Here is a 23,516-nt window from a genome sequence, read left to right on the forward strand (position 1 = left end):
GCTTTTTGAGAAGCTTTTTTTCCTTTTAACTTGAATACTGCATGTCATGCACAAGACGCTGCAAAAGATGTGACATCTAAAGGACTAGCGAGACTTAGCAAACTGCATTTGTAAATACTTAGTAAAACTACAAATTCTGTTTTAGGCCCTGTTTACACCTGGTATTAAGATACATTTTGGTCAATCGGATCACAAGTGGACGAGGCAGACACATACCCATTTACACCTGGTGTTTTAATATGTCTCTTTTGTCCACTTTCAACCACTTTTGTCCACTTTTTATTTCTTTGAGGGGAGGGTTTATGGACAAGTAAATGTATGGGCTTTTTCAGATTTTTCGATCTAATTCACAAAATAAGTTTACATATGAACACAGCCGGAGACGACGGAAAAACATAGCTTTCGTTTCTGCTCTGACAGCCACAAGCCTACGCCAAACGCTCTGAGTGTGTGTTAGAAATCAGGAATGGTGAGAGAACATTGAGAACTTGTGCGTCTTCAAACCAAACTTGGATCTTCAGCTGACAAAGTTTAAATCCCGTTTGGCTAGTGTGCTTCCCATTAAGTTTATGCATTAGGTCACTAGGTGGAGAGTAGGTGGTCTTTTGTGGCTGTTCGAACGCATTTGAACACATAAGAGTTTACACTATGAAAGCAATCCGGTCGAATGTGTTTCAACTACCTCTGGAAGTGGTTTAAAATGTGGACAAGCTCAAAATGTTTATACCTGTATTTAGCGTTGTCCACTTGTGATCCTATCGACCAAAACGAATCTTAATACCAGGTGTAAACAGGGCCTCAAATAAAGTCTTACGATGCAAGTTGTAATTTGTGGTCCTTCGCATTTATGTGGTTTATGTGGCCCTCTTGGCCTCTGAACTTGAGTACCCCCGATCTAGTCTATGTTTACCTAGAAAAACAATGGAAACTAAACGCAGTGGGATGCAAAATCATGTACTGTGTGAATGGACCCTAAGTAGAGATGAACTGATATTACGACAACTGAAAATAAAAATAAAATAAAATAAAATATTTTTTTTCAGTTTCTGACAAATTAGTTTTAGATGGTCAAAACAGTGACGTTTAATTAGTGCTCCTCCGATGACGGGTTTTGGCTGTTCTGCTAAAATGACTAAATGTAAATGAATCAATACATATCAGATCAGGCATAAACACAGTTACTTACATGTTGTTGCATTACTGTCAAGTCTATATTGTAAAAGTTTCATTTATTACCCGAGAACATGGTATCTAAAACAGCACACCAAGTTCAATTACTTAAATTAAATTAACAAAACCTTATTTTCAGTTATGGTTTTCAGCTAAATGAAAACTTTAATTTCAGTTTCGATGTTTCTGTAAAAAATTAATTTTGGTCAATCACTAACAGTAAGAGTTAACATTAACAGAAAGACAGCCAACAGATGTAAAAACAGCTGCAGTTAGCATCATTCCTTCATCAAGATAGAAGTGTGTGAGCATTAGTGCTGTAAAATGTCAAGCTTTGATGTGCATGCGCTCGTCGCATGCTTTTGAGATTGCGGGTGGTGTGGATGTGAGAGAAAGGGAGATAAGGAGATGTAAATGTCAAGTGCTCTGCCGAGTGAGGGCTTTGATCCCGACTGGGGTCTGCGTACCTGAGATTACCCTCCTCTTCAGAGCATACAACCGCTCTGCCATGACCACCAGGCCTAAACCAAAGTGGTATATAAAATAGAAAGCTATCCGCATTTTGGGGCAGCTACATTAGAACTGTAGCTTAAAGCTGTTAAACCACAGTCAAGCTACTGTTTAGAAAAAAGGTAGTTTCCCCATGACATAATGTATGATTTAAAGGGGTCATGAACGGCATTGTTTTATTGTTTTATAATGTTTCCTGTGGTGCACTTATAATGTTAGTATACTTTTTACATCAAAAATTGTCATAATTTAGAAATAAAAGGCATTTTTCCTACCCTTATTTTAGCCCTCTTATTTGAACCCTCTGTTTTAAGGGGCGTGCCTGCTGTGAGACTTCAGTGTACACGCCCACTGCTGTGATTGGCTAACATCTTTCCATTTGAAATACTTCCATTCATTGCAACTCAATTTCTGTACACTAATGAATGTTTTCATCGTAACTAACAGCGCAAACACATTGTAACTAAGAGATTCGTTGAATAAAACGAGTTTTGGCGCGTGTCCAGAACTCAGTGACTGATAAACTCGCGCTGTTTGATTGACAGCTTTCTTTATATAATTTAATCACCGTTTAAACAGATTATTTCATCTCACTAAGAGAAACAATGTGAAGTTGACCGCTTAGTCACTGATTTGATTTACTAACACATAAACAAAGAACATCTGACTGTACATGAATCAATACATATCTGATCAGGCATAAACATGTTACTTACATGTTGTTGCATTACCGTCGAGTCCATATCGGAAAAGTCTGTTTGCAAATCCTGCGCTAAAATGTGATTGATTTACCAAAGAATAGCATTAGCATTAGGATCCTTTGAAAGGTAATGTTATTTTTGTCCTGTATCGCTCTTCTCTCCTCCTTATCTCAATAACACACCAATGGGCAGGGCTAACTTTACAATGATGAAGTAGGCGTTGATTTCTTCTGCAGAGATGGCGTTTCACCTATCTATGACATAGATAGGCACATTCCAGGATCAGTCGTTCGCTGGGCCTGGTGTCAATAAAAGATTTTATTGGACTAACAAGGAAGTTTTCAGTTCTGAAACTTACAGGATATTCTTATAGTACGATTACCCATTTATACATCAAAAGCTCAAGGAAAAGTTGATTTCTCAATTCATGACCCCTTTAATGTGAGCTGCATTTTTAATGAGGAGTTCTGAATTAATTAGTACCAAACTTGAAATGCTAAATTTGTTCTAAATGCAACAAAAACTATATACGAATAAGTCAAAAATAGTTCATACATATGACAATGCGAATCATTTAGGATGAAATCAGACTTTCCAACAGACTTTGCTACATACACTACTGTTCAAAAAATGGTTTTAAGGAAATAAATACTTTTATTCATATAAAATAAATAAATAATCAGCTTTGCCATATCACAGGAATAGAATACATCTTTTTTTTTACAAAAATATTAAAATGGAAAATTATTTAAAATTTTAATAATATTTCACAATAGTACTTTAAAAAAAAATAGTTACTACTACCACAAGTACTACTTTGAAAACAGCTGAAAACTTAAGAGTCACTACTTTTAGTCAGTTACTTCCTAAAATCTGTTAGCATTCCCTTCCAACTCGAGCACATTTCCTCAGCAGGTGGAGGACCCCCGCAAGTAAGTGATTTGAAATCTGCCACCTTTCCTCACAGAACTTTTGGGCTCAAGCACATCCCGACTTAAAGTTTGAAGTGCCCTAAGCAAGAACAGTGTGTGTTCTATGGCTCCACAAAAGAAGCAATAATATAAAGAATGATCTCTTATTAAAAAAGAAGACTTTTTTCATTGAAAAGACAAGCCGAAGGCATCAGGCTGATAGAGATTTTTCAAAAACCTTGCTAAGAACATTTTATCGGAGCATACCAGTGGGGCACAACAAAACGAGGGTGGAAGAAGAGCAACTATTATTTTATTAAAGCTGTTAGCCAGACAGGTGGATATCAAACTAAGCAGTGCCGCTTTAGTTCTCCTCTACAGGGGGATAGAAAACCAGGTAAACCCTCCTTTATCTGTCAAACGACAGAGGACACAAAGAGAAAGAGAACAAGAGCTCTCGAATTCTTGAATCAAAGTAACAGCTCGCTCAACCGAGCAAACAATTCAAAGGAATTGTATTGTCTATCTTGTTATCTGGAGTTTCCACAGGGTGGTCCTTTCTTTTGGTAAAGATCTACATATTGAAAGGTCTCACCTTTTCCGGTTAAAGACACCAAGAAATGTCTTTCATGTTTTGATGTATTGCCTATTAAAATAAGAAGAGGGTGGGATTTATTGAAAGGCTAGCCAATAAGCTTTAGTCCTGCACAAGTTGACAAGATAAATGGATTGCAGGTTGCATTTTCTGGGTATTGCAGACCTTATTTTATGGTTGCAGATACAAATATAGGCAGGGGGAGTGATACTTATTCTAGAGAGCATCTGATTGGACAAAACTTAATATAAGAGTCATTAATAAATTCTCAATGTGTAAATCGACTAAAAGTAAATAGTCACCTTTTACAAGAAAACATAAATTGTCTCTTATAAGTCTCTTATGCTTATCAAGGCTGATTTATTTGGTCAAAAAATAGAGTAAATACAGTAATATTGTAAAATACTATTATGATTTGAAATAACTTTTTTCTAATGTAATATATTTTAAAATGTAATTTATTCTTGTGATGGCAAAGCTGAATTTTCAGCAGTCATTACTCCAGTCTTCAGTGTCACATGATCCTTCAGAAATCAGTCTAATATGCTGATTTTGTACTCAAGTAACATTTCTTATCAATGTTGCAAAAGGTTGTGCTTCTCAATATTTTTGTGGATACTTTTTTTTCAGAATTACTTAATGAGTAAAAAGTTCAAAACAACAATTTATTTGAAATAGAAATCTTTTGTAACATTATACATGTCTTTACTGTCACATTTGATCAATTTAATGCATCCTTTCTGAATAAAAGTATTAATTTTATTTTAAGACTTTTAAGCAGTAGTGTAACACATATGGACTAAAGCCACACAACCCTTTTTCATTGATGAGGTCTTTAAAGAGAGTTTTTTTTTCATCTTCTACAAGCTATCAAATAAACCAAAGTAAGTCACCGTCAGACCACCGTGTTTGCACACACAAACTCGCAACCCACATTAGCAGAGTGTCTGACAGGCCAGCTGACAGCTGCATCATTGATCTCACACACGTTGTGAAGAATAACTGCCTCCTCAAACTGTAGTCCCACATCCTGTACAGCAGTCGGCTTTCCTTCACTGAGCTGCTCGCTGGCTTCCAAAGAGACACGAGTCATTACAGCCATTAATCGCCTTGATGCATAGAGTGAAGCAAAAACATATTTTCTTTTCGATTAGGGACGTTTGGTTATTCGTGCAACAGTCTAATATGACTTAAATAAACCTGCAGATTTCATGTGGAGCTCTTTAACTGAACTTCTACACACTCACTGACAGTATGCAGTGGGGGAAACAGAACGCCGTAGATAACAGATTTAAAATGGCACTCACATGGTAGTAAGCGATGGCCTCTCGATCCAGGGCTCGGCTAACTGCCACCTCTCCCGTCAGTCGGTTGATGCTGAACACACCCTTTGGGTCTTGATCTGCTCCCCTTCCTGTCAGACGGAAGATGTGGTCTTCCTTCATGTCAGATGAGATCACCTGGGTCACAGGATTGTACCCATAAACATGTTAATAAAACAAAGTCACAAACCACTAAAACTAAACAATACAAATAAAAATAGATAATCTGTTGTTAACCAGAATATTAATAACTATTTTTTTTTTTTCTTAAGACTGGATTGAACAATAAATGTTCCAATTTCTGCACAAAATTTCCTTTTGGAGGGATAAATTAAAAAAAAAAAAAAAAGTTTAAAAAAAGATAATAGTTCATATATATATATATGTTCATATTTATATATGTTTATACAACAGTTCTTTCTGGTTCTCGAATATGATTGGCTGAGAGCCGTGCGATATTCTAGTGATAACGGCACTCCTACCTTTTCACCGTTGGTATCACTCCGCTTGAATCCACCAAAATCCACCGTTTTTTTTTTTACAAATACTACACTTGTAACTTGTACCACGAACTGTAGTTTTTAGAGTTTTTTAGGTGAGAATGTAGTTGTTTAGACCTAAAATATGTGACTCGTATTTAATCATAGTGCCTATTTTACAATTTGTTTAGACATTTTCGGAGATGTGAGCACCAGGCCATCAGCGGCCGTTCAGTGCTCGTGTACCCGCCGAGAACAGCTTCATCTCGGCCAGTGCTTCAAGGATTTGCCGCTGGCTCTTATAGTGGTTAAACATGAGATATAATTCACTTTGGGTACATAAAACAGGCAGTCTTTGAACTTATTAATCTATTACTTGTTCCTGAGCAAAGCGAATTGGGCTATGTTAAATTTAATAATTTAATATTGAGGCTATACTTACATCCTGTAGAGCACTGCTTTTGTACATTTCACTGAATTGTACAATTGTGTTCATTTCCTGTTGCCAACTATTGTTGTTCATTTAAATATTCAATTCAATAAATATTATTTTATATAATATTATTTTATAAAGTTACATTAATACACCATTAGATGGCGGCAAACTTTACGAGTGAATGAGTCAGTCAGTCAGTCAGTCACAAGAGACTATTAAATTGAAAGGGACTTTTGTAAATAAAGGACGTTGTTTTAGCGCTGTTATGGAAAATCCCTTAACCGTAAAAAAGGACAAATACAATATTAATAAATACGAAAAGATCGCTTTCCTCAGCAGACATTCAAATGGATTTTTATATTGGATATAATATTATGGACATCGACCTGAAGAATGAATGCTATATCAGACACAGGTAATGCTCGCTCAGGCAATCTCTCCCTCTGTCAATAATACTGTAGAAAATACAACGTACTTCAATGGAGGGACTCAACATTCCTTCGTTACTAGTTCCAAAGTGACGTTTTAGAATTAGTAACGGAGGCTTGGTCAAACTGTCAACTTGAGATATGAATCCGTGGTGGAAGGTAGTTCAGCACAAAAGAGGGTTTTAAAGACACTCCATTGTTATTTCTTATTATTTACACACTCATGCCGTCAAACTGTTGTATAAAAGCAATGTCACACTCATAGCCGTGCGATATGGCTGTATATCAGCATGCTGTGATTGCCTATATATTGCCTATACAGCCAAATTGCATGGCTACTCGTGTGATATTGCTCATATATATATATATAACAAATAAGCAGTTGCACATATCTGATATTGTCGGTCAATCAATTGTCAGCAATAAAACACAATACAGACAGTTGGTGTGTAGATTTTTCATTCGTTCAGGTTTGTCAGCAGTACTCACATGCGACTGGATAAATGCAGCAAAGTCCATTGTGTTTCATCAGTGTTGCAAGTTAGAAGCAAAGAAAACAAGAAACGTTAATTACACAGACACACACTCACAGGCAAACACAGTTACGTGTGAATATAACATGCACACATGCTATACTTTCATTTGCTTTGTCTCACATTTTAAATCATTTGAAATAATTACTGAATGATTCTTGCTGAGAATGATGAATACACAGTGAGAAGTCTTAAACCAAGATATAACACCACACTCCACATGATTATGTTAACTCTGGGTTTTAATATAGTAGATGAAGCTTGTAAATGAGATCTATTTGTTCATTAAAAACATCCTTTATTGGCTATAGTGTGACCAGTGCTACCACCTGCAGTTCATTTGGCTATTTTGTAAAGGATATTTTTGTGCAAATTAGATTGCAGCAACTTCCCTGGCTAATGAAGGCTCAGTTATTACCTAATGACTTTAAATACAAATGAACAACAGTCCCTTTTCATGAACCCCTTTTTGTGTAAAAGAACCTTTCTAAAAGTTGTTTTTATTAGAGAAATAAACCCCAATGCGTGTATCGAATCACACAGGCTGCCCACCTTGAACTCTCCTGTATCTTGTAATTAAGCTTAAGACGAAATATCCCATTTAGAAAATGAATCCAAGCAAAGTAATAGTCCACACGAAAAGCCCCTGTTAGCTTTATTTATCTTCCCCACACAGATCCTTTCTGCCAGATCATACACTAATACTGTTTTTCTCCTTTATAATTACAGGCTCTGTTAACTCAGGGAACATTATTATTCTGAGAAATGCACCGAGTGGTTTCGCTAAGACTCTGGTGGACACAAATGCAGGCTTCACCGGAGGAGGCCTTCAAATCCTGGTGTATTTACTGTGGCCGGCAAACAGCTGTGAAATTGCAAAATTTTATAGCACAATGAAAGCTATCTTGTTTAGTGGATGGCTGTTAATGTACGCGACTGTAACATGGACTAAAGAGAATCGCGAAAACAACAAATCAAGCAGTCACGCTGACAGAAACAAAAGCACACAGTGCTGTATACACTCACATTTTCTTGATACGCAATTGTTGCTATTGTTTCAAATAAAACTAGATAGTATTGCTAAAAACAAATGTAGGCCATAAGACATTTTTGTTTTTTTGTTTTTTTTTGCTACTTTTTATAGAAATAATCATTTCTCTGTGAATTGTGATAGCCCTTACAAAAAAATAAGCATATTTCAAGTTCATTTTAAGTATACTTTATGTAGTGAGTATACTAATATCAATGTACTAGTAGTGTACTTGTATTTCAATACTACTTGGGACTATATTGGCCAACTTTTTAGTGTATAAAGTATACTTAAGTATACAGGCATCTTTACAGAGCCGAGTTAAGCTGGCTCTGTGCCTGTTCAAAATTCTGTGTAAATATGCAATGCTGCATAAAAGAAGACCTTAAATTTTACTGGGTCTGACACACCTCAGCCCCTAGTATCAAAGGCGACACAATGCTGTTTTGGTTCAGTGTAAATGAAACACAAAATAGTGCCCTAAGCTTTAAGTGTAAACCATCGTAAACTGAGTACACAAGTGGTTTACAACTGCATTATTTTTGTTTGTACTACAACTACACTACAAGTGAACTTATAGGTAGCTATACTGATAGTTTAGTTAAATACTAGAACATTTTTTTAGTTTATGAAAGTACACTTTGAAGTATACTCAGTTAACTACTTGTTTAGTAGTTTTATACCATTTTCTTTAAGTGAACAATGCTCAAAACATAAATGGAGTAGATCGTGTCCATCAACACCCCCAAAGCTTCACAGTCATTACCTCTTCCTGGGTTGACATTTCATTCGGTAATGTTAGGCAGTTTTGATTTATATGCTGTTTAATGTTTGTTGATTATTTTTTTAATGTGCATAAGTAATGCTTTTATTGCTTGTTTTTGCTTCTTCTTCGCCTGTGTTTTGATCCAGAGATTCTGCACTCTTTCAGAAGATGAGTAATATCACCCTTTATCGTTTAACAGTGAAATCATGACGGGGGAAAGAGTTGAGTACATATGAAGTAAATTCCTATGTACACTACCAGTGGACTACACAAAAATTCACATACTCAGAATAAGGAACATATCAGTTTTCTTTATAAATCAATATTTACAAACAATGTAAGTTTATAAGATAGTATGTAAAACTATATGAAAAAAAGTATTTAATAGGCTACTCCATCAAAAGCGTAAACACAACTACAAGTATAGAGTACTTAATTATACCTCAATCAAAAGACTGAAAAGTGTAAGTCAAATATACTTAGACTTTTCTGTCAGTATGTCAAGTAAATTTCTGAGAAGTACATAAAAAGTACACTGAAAATATACTTTCTTATTTTTAGTTTAAAATAATAGCACACTTAAACTTCTTTTTTTGTAAAGGGACTAAGGTGTTCACGGCTAACTTAGCCTAGCATATGTAGCTTAGCATCATTTATTTATTTTTTCTAAAATGGAACACTTTTTGCAAAAAGAAAGCTTTGTGATCCAATTTTCCCTTTAAAAACATTAAAAAAAAAAAAAAAAAAAAAAAAAAATACTATGTTATTTTGCAAACTACTGGAAACTTTTAGTGGATTTGTCCACAAATTGTAGGTAGATTAGCTGCAGGCTAAAAACATGTACACAGCACCTGTACAGCAATCTCCTTAAATGCCTCCATTATGAAACAAATTAACATAATTGCATAAAAAATCATGTAAAACAAATCATGTAACATAAGCCATTTGTCCATAAATGTATGTGTTTACAGAGGAGCCAGAAAGGATGGCCAGTTGTTTCATGCTGAATAAAAAAATAAATAAATAAATAAATCTTCTAGTCTGGTCTGCTTTGCTGGGTTTAATGGGGTTTTAGACATCTATCAGACTGGGAAACCAGCTTAACAAGTTCAAATCAGCTAAGACCAGCAAAACAGCTGGTTTAAGCTGTCTTCTTTTCAGCAGGGTTGCAGTTTCATCCCAAAAACCCCAGGCAGGAAGCCCAGCATATACTTTAGAGCAGGTAGCCTACACCTGCTACAAAATCATGATTGAATCCCACCACAGGTCATCTGTAAAAGAACTCTTCTGCCCATTTTCAGCCAAAAGACACCTGAACAAACTGCAGCGTCGCCTGTTTACAGCAGTCCCACGCCACAACAGTCCGTCAGGCTCAGTTCTTCCTTCTCTCGTCTCTGAGTCGTGTCTGTTTTCCTCCCACACTGCTTTCGGCCTTGTGAAGAACTCCTTAACGGCTCCGGGAATGTCTTGTGAGTGGTTGCTATGGAGCTTGTTTTCTTTCTGCTGTATGCTGCACACACAGCTGCGATATTGATCCGATAGAAAAATAAAACTTTTCTCTGTGTACTTCAGAGGTATTTTATTAAAGGTGCGATGGTCTCCTTCAGCATGAGAGAGAATTAGAAGGGAACGGAAAGAACAGAAAGGAGCCATGGCTCCAGAGGAGTGATGATGCATGAGACGAAATGGATGGAAGAGGGTGGAAATTGGACAGGGGGAAAAGACGACAAATAGTGGCTATAAATTGTGGCATTATACTTGAGATTTTACAGTGCTCACTTGCTTGTATGCCCTCAGGGACTATCAGAGGAAAATAGAGATGGACTGACATTAAAAGCATTATTTTCATGTTAAAAAGGTCAGACTTTAAAATTCTATATTACTTTGTCTAAATAAATAAAACAACACACTAAAAACTAAAATAGTGGTTTTAAACGATATTATGTGAATTTTACCATCACAACACGATCATCTTGATCATTATTTTCCTGTTTAGCACTGTAAAGCTGCTTTGAAGCAATCTGTATTCTATAAAGCGCTATAGAAATAAAGGTGACACAACTTGATGACATTATAAAGTACAGTATGAAAAATAGATATTCATTTTGAAATCGGCTGAAGATTTAATAAATAATTTGTGTTTTTAAAGAGTAAGCTCACACATTAGATGACAAATGTAATCTAAATGTAAATTATTGGAGAAAATCAGCATGAACTATTAAATTTCCAATATCAATCAATATTCGCCAATAGCGGCCAATGACCAGTATGGTACCAATTTGTACATCCCATGTTTTTTGCCAAATGGATTTACACAATTTGAAATAAATGCTTACGCTGCAATCACACGGGACGTCAGTGGCGAAGCTGGACGGATGGCGTGTCTGAAGCTTGGTGCTGACGTGACTGTCATAGTGACAACTAGCGGTGTAAATCGGATAGTTCATCACGATTCGATACAATATCAATTCTCATAGCCAGCGATACAATATTTTCCGATATCTCACAAAGTTCTGCGATACGATTACGATACGATTCGATTCAGGGGTATATCGATCAATATTTCGATATTATGATATTATGTGCCTATTTTACACAACCAGTTACATTTTTACTAACTCACAACTGCAACCAAAATATATAACATAAACAATTATTTCAAAATTTCACATCCTGCACCCTGATTCAGACATAAATAAACACAAATAAAAAAGTCACACAGTAATCTAATGACAGCTTATGACATGACAACAGTCAGAAAGTATTTTAGGCTTCTGTGCTAAATAGTGTAATGTCAAAAAACTGATAAACAAGGAAATATTGTAGGCATATATTGTGTATATTATATATAGGCCTATATACTATAAAATTAAAAAAGACATTTCTTTATAGCGTAAAAAGCTGCGTAAAGCGCAGCTTTTTAATGAAGCAACAACATATTATAGGTAGGACAGAACAAGACAGGCTATTAATATAGTTTCAGTGTGTAAAAGTATTATAAAGACCCCAATACAGAGCGACAAAGCACTTATGCGCATCCCGTGTGCAGAATGATGCGCTTGAAGCAACGCAGAGTCACAGCGCGCAGAGCTCCTACGCAGCAGTTTATTGAGCATTTTCTTTTAACAGTTTTAAATTTTAGTTTACTGTGTGTGTGAAGAGCGATTCATAGCACTCTATTCTCCAGTGCTGCGATCTAACAAACACTGTTTGAGATGTGTGCACGCTGCTTTTTGCAAGGCTTTATATACGAGCAAATTATAAACTTTCGTGCACTGTCTCGATCGGGACAGTGACAGTTCCATCTACTGTCCCGAGCGTCTTTCACAAGTTCTGAAAGGTAGTTTAAACCAGAATGCATGCATTGGCGATAATGCATAGACTGATATTGTGTGAAAATATGGAGAGTGTTAAAACGAAGGTGCCTTTTAAATACATAAATAGCCACAGGTATCGATTTTTTACGTTTTCCATCGATGCATCATATCGTTTGACATTAGATCGATGTATCGATCTATATCAATGTATTGTTACACCCCTAGTGACAACAGCCAATCACATTACTTTCTGGTGTTGCATGAATGCATCTGCGCTAGGGTATTTGCATAAGGCGATCTGATTGGCTGACGCCTGCACAGAGCTGGGTAGTAACGGATTACATGTAATCTGGATTACGTAATCAGATTCCAAAAAATCAAGTACTTGTAATTAGAGTAAACAACTTTTTAAAATACTCGTAATCAGATTATAGTTACTTTTTTTATGGATTACATGATTACATATTATTTACACAATGGCAGTAAGTTGTTTACAATTCATTGAATCTCCTAATTTTTCTCTTAAATTTGCTTAATTTTAAGTATATATGTTTTAAAATCATAAGATGTGATTTTGTTTTATTCAGTGTTACTATCAGCAAACACTAACAGGTATATTAGTGTTGTATTTGGAAATATTAACTGTCCATACACAGCACTTTAAAAAGAATCTGTTGAGGCTCTTGTTGGTGAATAGAATATATTTTTTGGAATATGTTTTTTTCTTTGTATCTGTCAAAATAGTACAAGATTTTCCTACAATATGTAGGACATCAAATAAGGGTTAACACAAAAGTAATCTAAATGTAATCCAAAAGTAGTCAGATTATGTTACCAAAAATGTGTAATCTAGGAGATTATATTACTGATTACAAATTTTGTCATGTAATTTGTAATCAGTAACTGATTACAATTCATAAGTAATCTACCCAGCTCTGCGCCTGTGATGGCACTCGAAAAGTTGAGAAATTTTCAACTTCTGCCGCGAACAACACGAGTGAAGCAACGGAACGAAACCCACAATTCAGTTCGCAACGCATGATGTCACCCATTCAAAGTAAACGAGAACCAACGCCCCGTGTGAATGCACCATTACAGAAACAAAATATTTTGTTTGAGCAAGCAATATCAACAGTTATGAACACAAATATTGCTTATACTTATGATATCAAGGTAAAATTATATGATGTATGATGTTCTAAACATACACTATTCAAAAGTTTGGGGTAAGTTAGAATTTTTTATTCTCTTCTTGAAAGAAATTAATTATTTTATACAGCAAGTATGCTGTATAAGTTTTTTTTTTTCTTTTTTTACAAATGTTTACATTGTTAAAAAAATATATTTAAAATAAATGCCATTCTTATCAACATTCTACTCATCAAAGATTCATGAAAAAATGCACCAAGTCAGCTTATTACAATGATTTTTGAAGGATCATCTGAAGTCTTGAGGAATAGCCACTTTGCCATTACAGGAATAAATTACATTTTAAAATAAATTAAAATAGAAAAGTGTTATTTTAAATTGTAATAATATTTCACAGTGTTACTGTTTCTAATGTATTTTTGATCAGTTAAATGCAGTTTTGAGACTTCTTACAAAAGCATAAAAAAAATCTTACCAACCCTAAACTTTTAAACAGTAGTTAAATATTTTTTTATTTATTTATCGTCCTGCACCCTTCATGTGCCCTTCGGAGGTAGCAGGGCATACTGATGCTTATTTTCAAGCGAAATTCATCCAATGTGTGGCGTGATCGTTGCAGTCAAACTTTCAGTGGAATACAAGGAACTGTCTGAAAGAGACAAGACAAGTTTAGAATGATCAGAACTACTAGTGCGGTGTGGCGATAGAGGCCATGGAAACAGATTGCAGGCGCTGCCTCGCTGTTTACAACGTGCTCACCGGTGGTGGTTTATTTGAAAGTACAAACAAATAAATGTACACAAACATACACAATCCTACACAGTCTCCCTGGCTTTCTTCTCAGTCATTAGATGTCTGCGAACAGCCCTGGGGGAGACGCTCACCTATTTCTATCAGCTCTCATTAGAAGCAGGGAGGACATGAAAGAGCAGCTGTTTCTTGCCACAGCATGTATATGACAAGAAGGAGGGACCCGACTCGAACTTCTCTGACAATACAGCACTGAAGGGGAGGAGAGGATATGTCCTCACTTTCTTATTCTTTCACTCTGTCTTTCTACTGTGATAGCTTTCGGCTTTATGAGCACTGCAGTGGTGTATAATTTCCCTTGAATTACGGATGCTTGACTTTGAATGAAAATTGATGTCAAAGGGACTGTGTATTAGACACAGTGTGCTTAACTTTCCCTTTGAATACAACCCAAAAAGCAGGAACTAAGTGGTGCTTGCTAAGGGAAGCATCACTATTACTATTGCTCAAATTTTGGGTTACGGATTTGAACAAACCCCCTAACCCTAAATATTTAACTCTGCATAGAAAGCCCCACAATGCTTGTGCTTTGGACATGAGAGATACTTCAAATCATGCAGCTTGCTGAGAAAATGTGTGCTAATACTTTTCTAAGGGAACAGACTGGGCCATTTCTAAGAATCAAAATAGAGTTGCTCAATTTGTAATTTGTAATAGCTTCTCACATGAAGTTTTACTGGGTTTTTAAAATGTCAGTTTATGTTGTATGAGAAAAATAAGGTCTGTGGTTGACATTACTGACAGAGACTTACACATTTTGTTCTAAAAATAAAATAAAATAAAATAAAATAAAATAAAATAAAATAAAATAAAATAAAATAAAATAAAATAAAACCACGACTGCATCTATTTGATCAAAAGTAGGATTTTAGGATTCTTTGATTAATAGAAAGTTCAAAAGAACAGAATTTCTTTCAAAACAAATATCTCAGCTATGTCTTCTGCTGACAAATGGCTTTCAGTGTGAGGGAAGAAATAAAGACATAGGGAAACAGAGTGGTAAGACAGAGAGAGAAAGGGTCATACTCTCTAGAGTGCAAAACAAGCAGCACAAAGATATCTACAAAGAGCACTTAACTAACTCTAGAGCACAGGAACTCTTTCTCTCTCTTTCTTTTCACATGAGACTCTTGTTTGTTAACGCAAGGTCAAAGCAGAATGAAAGACAATCAGCACCCACCATTAATAATGATGCACAGACATACAGACAAATAAACATATATCAAGATATTATGGCACAAATATTCCTCTGATTGGTGAAAACCATTGCAGATAGTGAGAATAAGCGAGACTGTGAAGCCACAAAATATGGAAAGTGTTTCAGCTCCGGGTGCCAAAAAGTACACATAAACTGAGCAATTCAATCACCGTGGGGAGGTTTAGTCCAGGACATTATAGAACAGAAAAAGACCACTGCCCATAAAAACCAGCCCAGGGACAATTACAGGCAGGTCCGAAAGGGAACCTCTGGACTTTTTCCCATTTGTGAGATTGCAGTGCTACAGGTGAACACTCCACCATAATAAATCCCCCATAATCCCACAGCAGACTGATGTCAAAGCCAGAACAGGAATCAGGGCAAATCTGTTCTTTATTACTTTTCCAATACTTCAAGCCCCCTTAACTGAGAGTGGATCTCAAGTCAACACCATCCAATAGAACTCATCTCTAAAGAAAGGAATGGAGTAAAACCACTTGCCCCATTGTATGATTTAACTTGTGGAAACACAGAACATGGATGGACAGAGTGGTTCTTATCAAATGAAACCCCTCTAAATAAATGGATCACAATTTCTTCCTACAGGGATCAACATATCTTTAGAACTATAAACTATCATAAAAATATAGAAGAAACAACTTAGAACTGTTTAAAGTGCACAAAGTGTGCAAAGATTAAATGAAAATTACTTTTAAGTAAACCTTCTTAGAACATTTTTTTTACGACACTAGAAAATATTTCAAGAAATGGCTAGTAGTTCCGTTAGTTCCAACAATATATTATATATAGAATATATAGCTGTTATATATTCATGCATCCACACCAGTAGGTGTCAGTATAAAATCAAAGAGGATGTACAAAAAATAATTGTATAATCTAATGAGCTTAGAAGGATTGTGATGGCAAATCTATCATAGTATCTCTTATTTAGTTAGTGGCTTTTCTAAAATTGTGAGCAAATAATCAGAGGCAGCGTGATTCATCTTTGTACGACAATAATAAAAATAAACAATGTCCCACCTGAATGATGGAAATTTAAAAAGAAACAGAAGGCTTTCCCAAACACCCAAAATGTTTACTGCATTTCCCATGAAAAAACATCTGGGAAACCCCTCTGTTTCTCTACGAACTTCCATCATCCTAGGGGGCAATTCCCAATTTTCTTTCAGCCTTCCCATTCAGTGGAAATTATGAAAAATGAATGTACGCCATATGGTAGGTAAACAGCGCAGAGGAAACAAGATTTATCCATGTGGAAAATCCATTTTGCCTGGTTTCCAATATACAGCAGTGCTATCAAATGAAATAGGTCACAGTAGCCAGTCCCCTTGTGTGTTTCGCCATTGCGAAACTGCTGAGAGGTCCTGTAGATTGAGAGAGCGTAGACATATGTAGATGTATATAGTAAGAGTCTGGTGGAGGTCAGCCTCATCAGACTCTCAATGGACCTCTCTGTATTTTCTACCACTTGCTGAAGTATAGTAATCTATGTGTAGTATGGAGGGGTTATTCTGTCGGTGGGAGAAATTGCAATACGATTCAGTCCTTGCATTCAACACCACAAAAAATGGCATTCACTGTGGTTTACTCGCTGTGCCACAGTAATCTAGCATTTTTATTTGGCTAAGGAATAACCCCAGCCCACGCTGAGACAGAGCCACAAAAAGAAAGTGAACAGGAAGTGCCGAAAACATTTGATTCTACCTCTTAGTTTCCTGTTGTAAACAAGCATCTCCAAAACAAATTATTTTTCTCCAACATTCCATTTCCATTTTCTTTTATCTTTCACCCTGAATGGTAAAACAACACTCGACTATTGTATTAAAAACCAGGGCTGAACCGATGGCATCACCTCAAAGCTCAAACAGAGATATTTTGCAAAAATCTGCAGAATCTTACCTGGGACATTCATATACAAAGCTGGTATGGTGATAAAAATATGGGCAGGGGCACAACTAGGGCAAAACTCCCATATCTCAAGCTTGCAAAACAAATATGATGTGCAAAGCTTGGTTTGTGATGTCTTTTCCTGCATGTTTTCTTTCTTTTCTGCCTTATTTTTGGTCTTAGATGTGTTTGAAAATACAGAGCCCTGAAAAAACAAAGAAGAAAAGAAAAAAAGTGCCAAACAAGGACCAGAACACACAAATCTGAACCGAAACGATGACACAATTTAACACATTTTAGGTATTTTCAATAGCAGCATTTTCAAAGCATATTAAATATGTTCATAAAACCACAGCAAAAAATAGTTGAGTTTAGTAGAATTACTTTCTACACATCCTTGTCTAGTTTCTAACACAAAAGTAACATAACACCTTACTTTCCATAAAAAAATAACTAAGTAACACAATTGTGACCCTGGACCACAAAACCAGTCATAAGAGTCAATTTTTTGAAACTGAGATTTATACATCATCTGAAATCTGAATAAACAAGATTTCCATTGGTGTATGGTTTGTTAGGATAGGACAATATTTGGCCAAGATACAATTATTTGAAAATCTGGAATCTGAGGGTGTAAAAAAATCAAAATATTGAGAAAAAAAAATCACTTTTAAAGTTGTCTAAATGAAGTCACTGGCAATGCATATCCACTCACAAAAATACATTTTTGATATTTTTACAGTAGGAAATTTTCTTCATGGAACACGATCTTAACTTAATATCCTAAAGATTTTTGGCATAAAAGACCCATGCAATGTATTGTTGGCTATTGCTACAAATATACCCGTGCTACTTATGACTGGTGTTGTGGTCCAGGATCACAATTTAGTTACTTTTTTAGGAAGTAACAGAAAATTGTAATGCACTACTTTTAAAATTAACTTTCCCCAACACTCGTAACACCCCGCTAGTTAAGTTTTTAAGCTTTTATATGTCTTGAAAAAGCCAGTTGCTAGTGGCTAAATGAGAATACAGGGACACTAAACGTCACAAACTTTCCAACTTGTTTGTTTTATTTGAAGATTGAAAGACTTTTTGGAAGCTTAGTGGTGGGGAAGTTGAAGTCATGTGACCATAATGTAGTTAATTTATAGCCTACCTCTAACTTTAGTTTTTTACTTTATTGTTTTTAGGCTTCAAAATCCATTCAAAAAAATTGTTTATTAGTGAAGATTTGAAGATTGCCTTAACATGTAAGAATCATAAACCTTTCTTTGTCACAGAGCTTATTTTCTGAAATAATCCAAAAGCTAATGGAAACATTCTTTTGGCTTTTTTTTTTTTTTTTTTAACCAGGGTGAACTTCCAGGTTGGCCTATGAAAATACATCACCCCATGCATTATTTCTCTGCTAATTTCATCTGACTTCTTGGAATCAGAGCTAAGTGAGCCTGAAAACCAAAGAACCAAAGAATGGGTTATCTAAACCATTAAGTAGCACTGTCACACTGTCCACACTGAAAAACTATGGTTGAACAAGATCATGGTGGCAATGAACATGAATAGCACTAAGTTAACGTGAAAGAGAATTACAACTGCAAGGTCTTACCTTTCCAATAGACCTGGGAAAGGGGGCTCGCTGGTTCTCTGGGACAAACATGGGGGGCACCAGCAGGGATCTTTTGGATCGGTATGGCATTATGTCTGACAGACCCAGGATCTCCTAAATCACAGCAAAGATAAGAAGTAAAAAAGTTAAAATGTGAGGTCTTGTAAGAAATACAGTTGTTGAAGTATGTGCTACTCTACTTTTACGCCAAATATAACACATATTAGGTAAACTTTTTCCTAAAAAGGACATTTAGCTGATTGCTTTGTTCAGTACACTTACTACAGGAACATCAGTTATGCTAAGTATTTTGCTCAAGGGGAAAATGGTGATGGATCTTAAATCACCCATTGGAGAGTTTTAACCTACAACCTTTCAGTTGCCACCCCAGCTCTTTAACCACTACGCTATTATACACCACATTAGTCCCATAATGTTATGAATACCTCATAAAATCAATGTAAATCCCTTCATGAAGAACTCTACAAACCCTTCACTGGATACTTCCATATAATGTTTTTCAAATGGATAGAAAAACAGCCACAATGCATCCTATTGCATTCAGGAGATTTACTGAACTATGCAGACATCTGATAGCACTAATTGAAAACTCTGGCGAGCACATCGATACAAACGAGCCACACTCTGCTCTTACCAAAGTCATTAAAAGTGGTCATTATGGCAGTTCTGTGGTTTCCCACCTTTCCTGACAGTGCTTCCCTCATATAGATAGATGCTTAATTAAAACCCATGTCCCATTTCAGAAACTTAAACTAAGCAAATAATGTCACAAGAATTCATTCTTTGGCTCTAAAATGGGTTGAGACTCAGCCATAAAAAGAAAAACAGTGACAGAAAGAGAGACATTATATTGTTTAAGGGATAGTGTACAGTCAGCTGGTCATTATCGCAAAATATTGCTCTTGTGTGTCTGCCTGATGGGGTTTATTTTGTGATAATGACTGCCTAACTGTACATTACCCGGCTTATTATGTGGCTACTCACCAAATAAGTAAAAACATAAACATGAAATATTGATTTAAGTTAAAATTATTTTAGGAGAACCGAGTGATATGAGAGACACTAAATCAGAACCATGTAGTAGAGCTGTTGCTATGAGTAATTATCAATTATATAATTTAGTGGAAAAATATTTGACCAATCAGAATAAAGTATTCCAGAAAGTACAGATTTAAAGATACAGAACGTGCAATCTAAGCCACAGATCTCATCCTACCTAAGGTATATAAATGCAGTAAATGTGTTTGGTTTTACTTGGGATCAGGCTTCCATGTGAAGTTTATTAGCATCTCAATTCAATAAACCAGCTAATCAGCCTCTCTCAAGTTACCGGCTCTGATCCGTTCTTTCTTCCTCGCCATTTTGTTCTATTCTCTTTCCTTTGTCAACACTGGTGCAATTAGAGCCCCTAAGGGCAATTAGATGGTAGCACAAATTATATTTGTCACTCAGCATTGACAGCAGGGTGAAACGGAATATATTAGCACGGTGGCATCGACCCATGCAAGATCCCGCTGGCCCTAGACGCCATGTGGCACGAGTAAATGCCCCTATAATGTCTTTTGATGACCTGGCTCAAAATGCTTTCCGCAAACCAATGGGTCAAGGCTTAGCTGGTTAGCTAAGCCTTGGTCAAGGTAGCCCTTAGTGTCTTCCCTGCTGGTAGACACTGGAACTGCACCACATGGACTAAAAAAAAAACATCTTGTATATACACTACTGTTCAAAATTTTGGGGTTTTTGAAATAATTCTCTCATGCTCACCAAGACTGCATTTATTTGATCAAAAATACAGCAAAAACAGTAATATTGTGAAATAATAAGACGATTTAAAATGTTTTCTATTTTAAAATGTAATTTATTCCTGTTATCACCATCATTATTCCAGTCTTCAGTGTCACCTGATCCTTCAGAAATCATTCTAATATGCTGATTTGGTGCTTGAGAAACATTTCTTTATTATCAGCAAAGTTGAAAACCGTTGTGCTGCTATTTTTTTCCAGGATTCATTGATGAATAAAGTTTAATAAAGTTCAACTTACTGACCCCAATTTTTTGAATGGTAGAGTATCTCATATAAATAATTAAATAAAAATACTTAAGAAATTGTAAAATATTACTTATATTTTGCTTTTAACGTCAGCTCAGGATAAAAAATACTTCTTAATTAGCCTTTTTAAATTTTTTTCAGGAAAAATATATCTAAAAATTAAATGATAAATGCACTTGCATGAGATATTAAGACTTGTTTTCTGAATATAAGTTGTATCTTGAATATAAGTGCATTTTGTCTGCTAAATCAATAAATGTAAATGTTAACTTGTTTATTCTTACAATAAGTGGGGGGAAATTCATATTAAAGATACATTTTCTGAAAACAATTCTTAATATTTTATGCAGTGTTGCTGCTTAAGTAAATTTAAATGTATTATTTTTGACATTTAACTTGAAAAATAGATTAAAAAAAAAAAATACTTGTCAAGAATAGTTTTTTGTTTTTTTTTCTTCCCCAGAGTGGCTCAAGTTATTGGATGTGCAAGTCAAGCAAGCAACTGCCATTGATATGAATGGGAATGCTATCGAATAGCTTTCCCAAGGCATTACAGACCACCTTGTTCCCAACAAAGAGGAAACCAGTCAAGATTCATAAACATTTCAAAGTTTTGGTATCACAAAAAATCAAATACAATTTCAGCTGACTACAGTACAGCAGTAAATATCAATGGGCAAATGCAGAGATAAAATAAAAGTACATTAGCAAAAGTACATTAGAACCTAAATGGCCAATCTTGTTCTGACCGGACAGAAGATTCCATTTGCGAAATGGATACATCACACCACCATCTCTGGAGACAGCCTGGGCTATTAATGTGAGGAAGAATGTCTCGAACACTTTTCAGCCTGATATCAAGATTGATGGGTGACGTTTTTCAGGATATTTGCCTGCAAAAATTAAACATTTATCATAAATCCCAAAGGATCAGTCTTAATAGTATTTCATTTTAGTAATAAAAATCTGTTGAAATGAATTATTACAGGCTTCTATTGTTTAGATGTCATTAGCAAAAACACACCAATGTTTTTCTCCAAAAACTCCCTTTATTGAGAGAAATACTTTACATCCTGCTGTCATCAAAAAAACGCCATTAAACACAGAGATGAATTCTGTTATCAGAGCAAATGCGGTAATAGTCATAATTTGCTTTATAGTAAACAGAAAAGAAATCCTGGTATCTCTGTTTGTTCAAAAAGGCTTTAGAAACCTTTTTTTGCTTCACATAATCAGCCTTTCAGCTGACTTGAAGCTGAGGACACGGCGACAGCACGCTGCTACACAGATCCCAGCATGCATCTGAACTCATTACAACAGTGAACCTATCTGAGCTGCATTACAAGACAGAACGAGAGGGAGGGAGAAAGAGGGAGGGCAAAAAAGAATGTCACCTAGTAGCAACTGGCAAACAGCAGCTACAGTGACTACATAGTTTATCAAGGCTGGAAAAGCACAACAGAGGCGCTTTTTGCCAATCCAGCCATTTTTATGCTTCTATTTCCATTTCTATCTATTTTTGTTTGTTTATCTCTCTGCCTCTTTTGCTCCTCTCCTCCAAAGTCCAACCCACTAAACAAGTACTCCACAGAAAGAGAGATACCCTTGACAAGCTATTTATTGTGTCCTACTCGTATGTCATTTTTTGTTGGGCGGGAAATGGTTGGGGTGCGGTCACAAACTTTCCATTTACATCGGAAGCACAGAGCGTTCTGTCCTTGCTGGATGTCTTTGGTCAGGCGTAGCAGCAGTGAAATGATGGGGGAACGTGAGAGGTTGGAGATTCGGTGCTGCTGGAGCCCAAAGGCTGTCAGGATGACGGAGAGCAAAAAGGTGGAATGGAACGAACAGAATGAAGTCATTTGTTTGCATTTGTTAGGTAATGCAACACATCATCATAACCTGGCCATATCCGATACCCACACTCAGAGATGGAGCAAAATAATCTGTTTATTTATATATTGTGCACCTTTGAATGTGATTTATCCAATCAGAATCTGAGCAATTTGTTTTATATTTGTTTTAAGTCTTTTGTTATTGAAGGAAGCTCATTGTGAGACTTATCACTCATTTTTTTAATCTTATCCTTTGGTTTACATTTATTAACTTTACCAATCAAAATATAAAAAACACCAATCAAAAAATAAAAATAATAATCAAATGAGAAGAATTACTTTCTATTTGTAAAGTATGTAATTAACTGGATTTTCATAAAAGTGGCAACAAGTCTTTATGAGTGAGTCACTGAATCTTTCATTTAATATGTTCAAAAATACTAATTCACTCAGAAATAACAAGCAAGTCATTAAATCATTTACTCAAATGATTCATTCAGCAACCTGAGTGCTGCTCAGAGGCATGCAATGGCTCTGCTGCTGTTTTCCTTTTAGCTACTTTAATTAGTGGAACAAAAATAGACAAAGTAACTTGCAGTATTGTGTCTAAAATGTCAGTTTTGATATTAACCGCTTGTTTATTGAACTGAACAATCTCAAATGCCATAGTTCACCCAAAAGAGATATTCTGTCATCATTTACTCAGCCTCATGTTGTTCCAAACTTGTATAGCTTTCT

At 35.6% G+C, this 23,516-nt stretch overlaps 1 protein-coding gene across 1 annotated transcript in view; it reads right to left on the bottom strand.

Annotated features, from left to right (window-relative positions):
• cdh13 (cadherin 13, H-cadherin (heart)) overlaps window positions 1-23,516 on the bottom strand; it is a 355,078-nt gene that overhangs the window by 180,417 nt on the left and 151,145 nt on the right. The window contains exons 4-5 of the mRNA XM_051869540.1: window positions 18,873-18,986; window positions 5,195-5,347 (exon numbers count right to left, since the gene is read on the bottom strand). Coding sequence (XP_051725500.1) covers window positions 5,195-5,347; window positions 18,873-18,986 — 267 coding nt within the window. The remainder of the gene's footprint in view (window positions 1-5,194; window positions 5,348-18,872; window positions 18,987-23,516) is intronic.

The sequence above is a fragment of the Ctenopharyngodon idella genome, chromosome 18, assembly GCF_019924925.1.
Source record: "Ctenopharyngodon idella isolate HZGC_01 chromosome 18, HZGC01, whole genome shotgun sequence".
Classification (NCBI taxonomy): domain Eukaryota; kingdom Metazoa; phylum Chordata; class Actinopteri; order Cypriniformes; family Xenocyprididae; genus Ctenopharyngodon; species Ctenopharyngodon idella.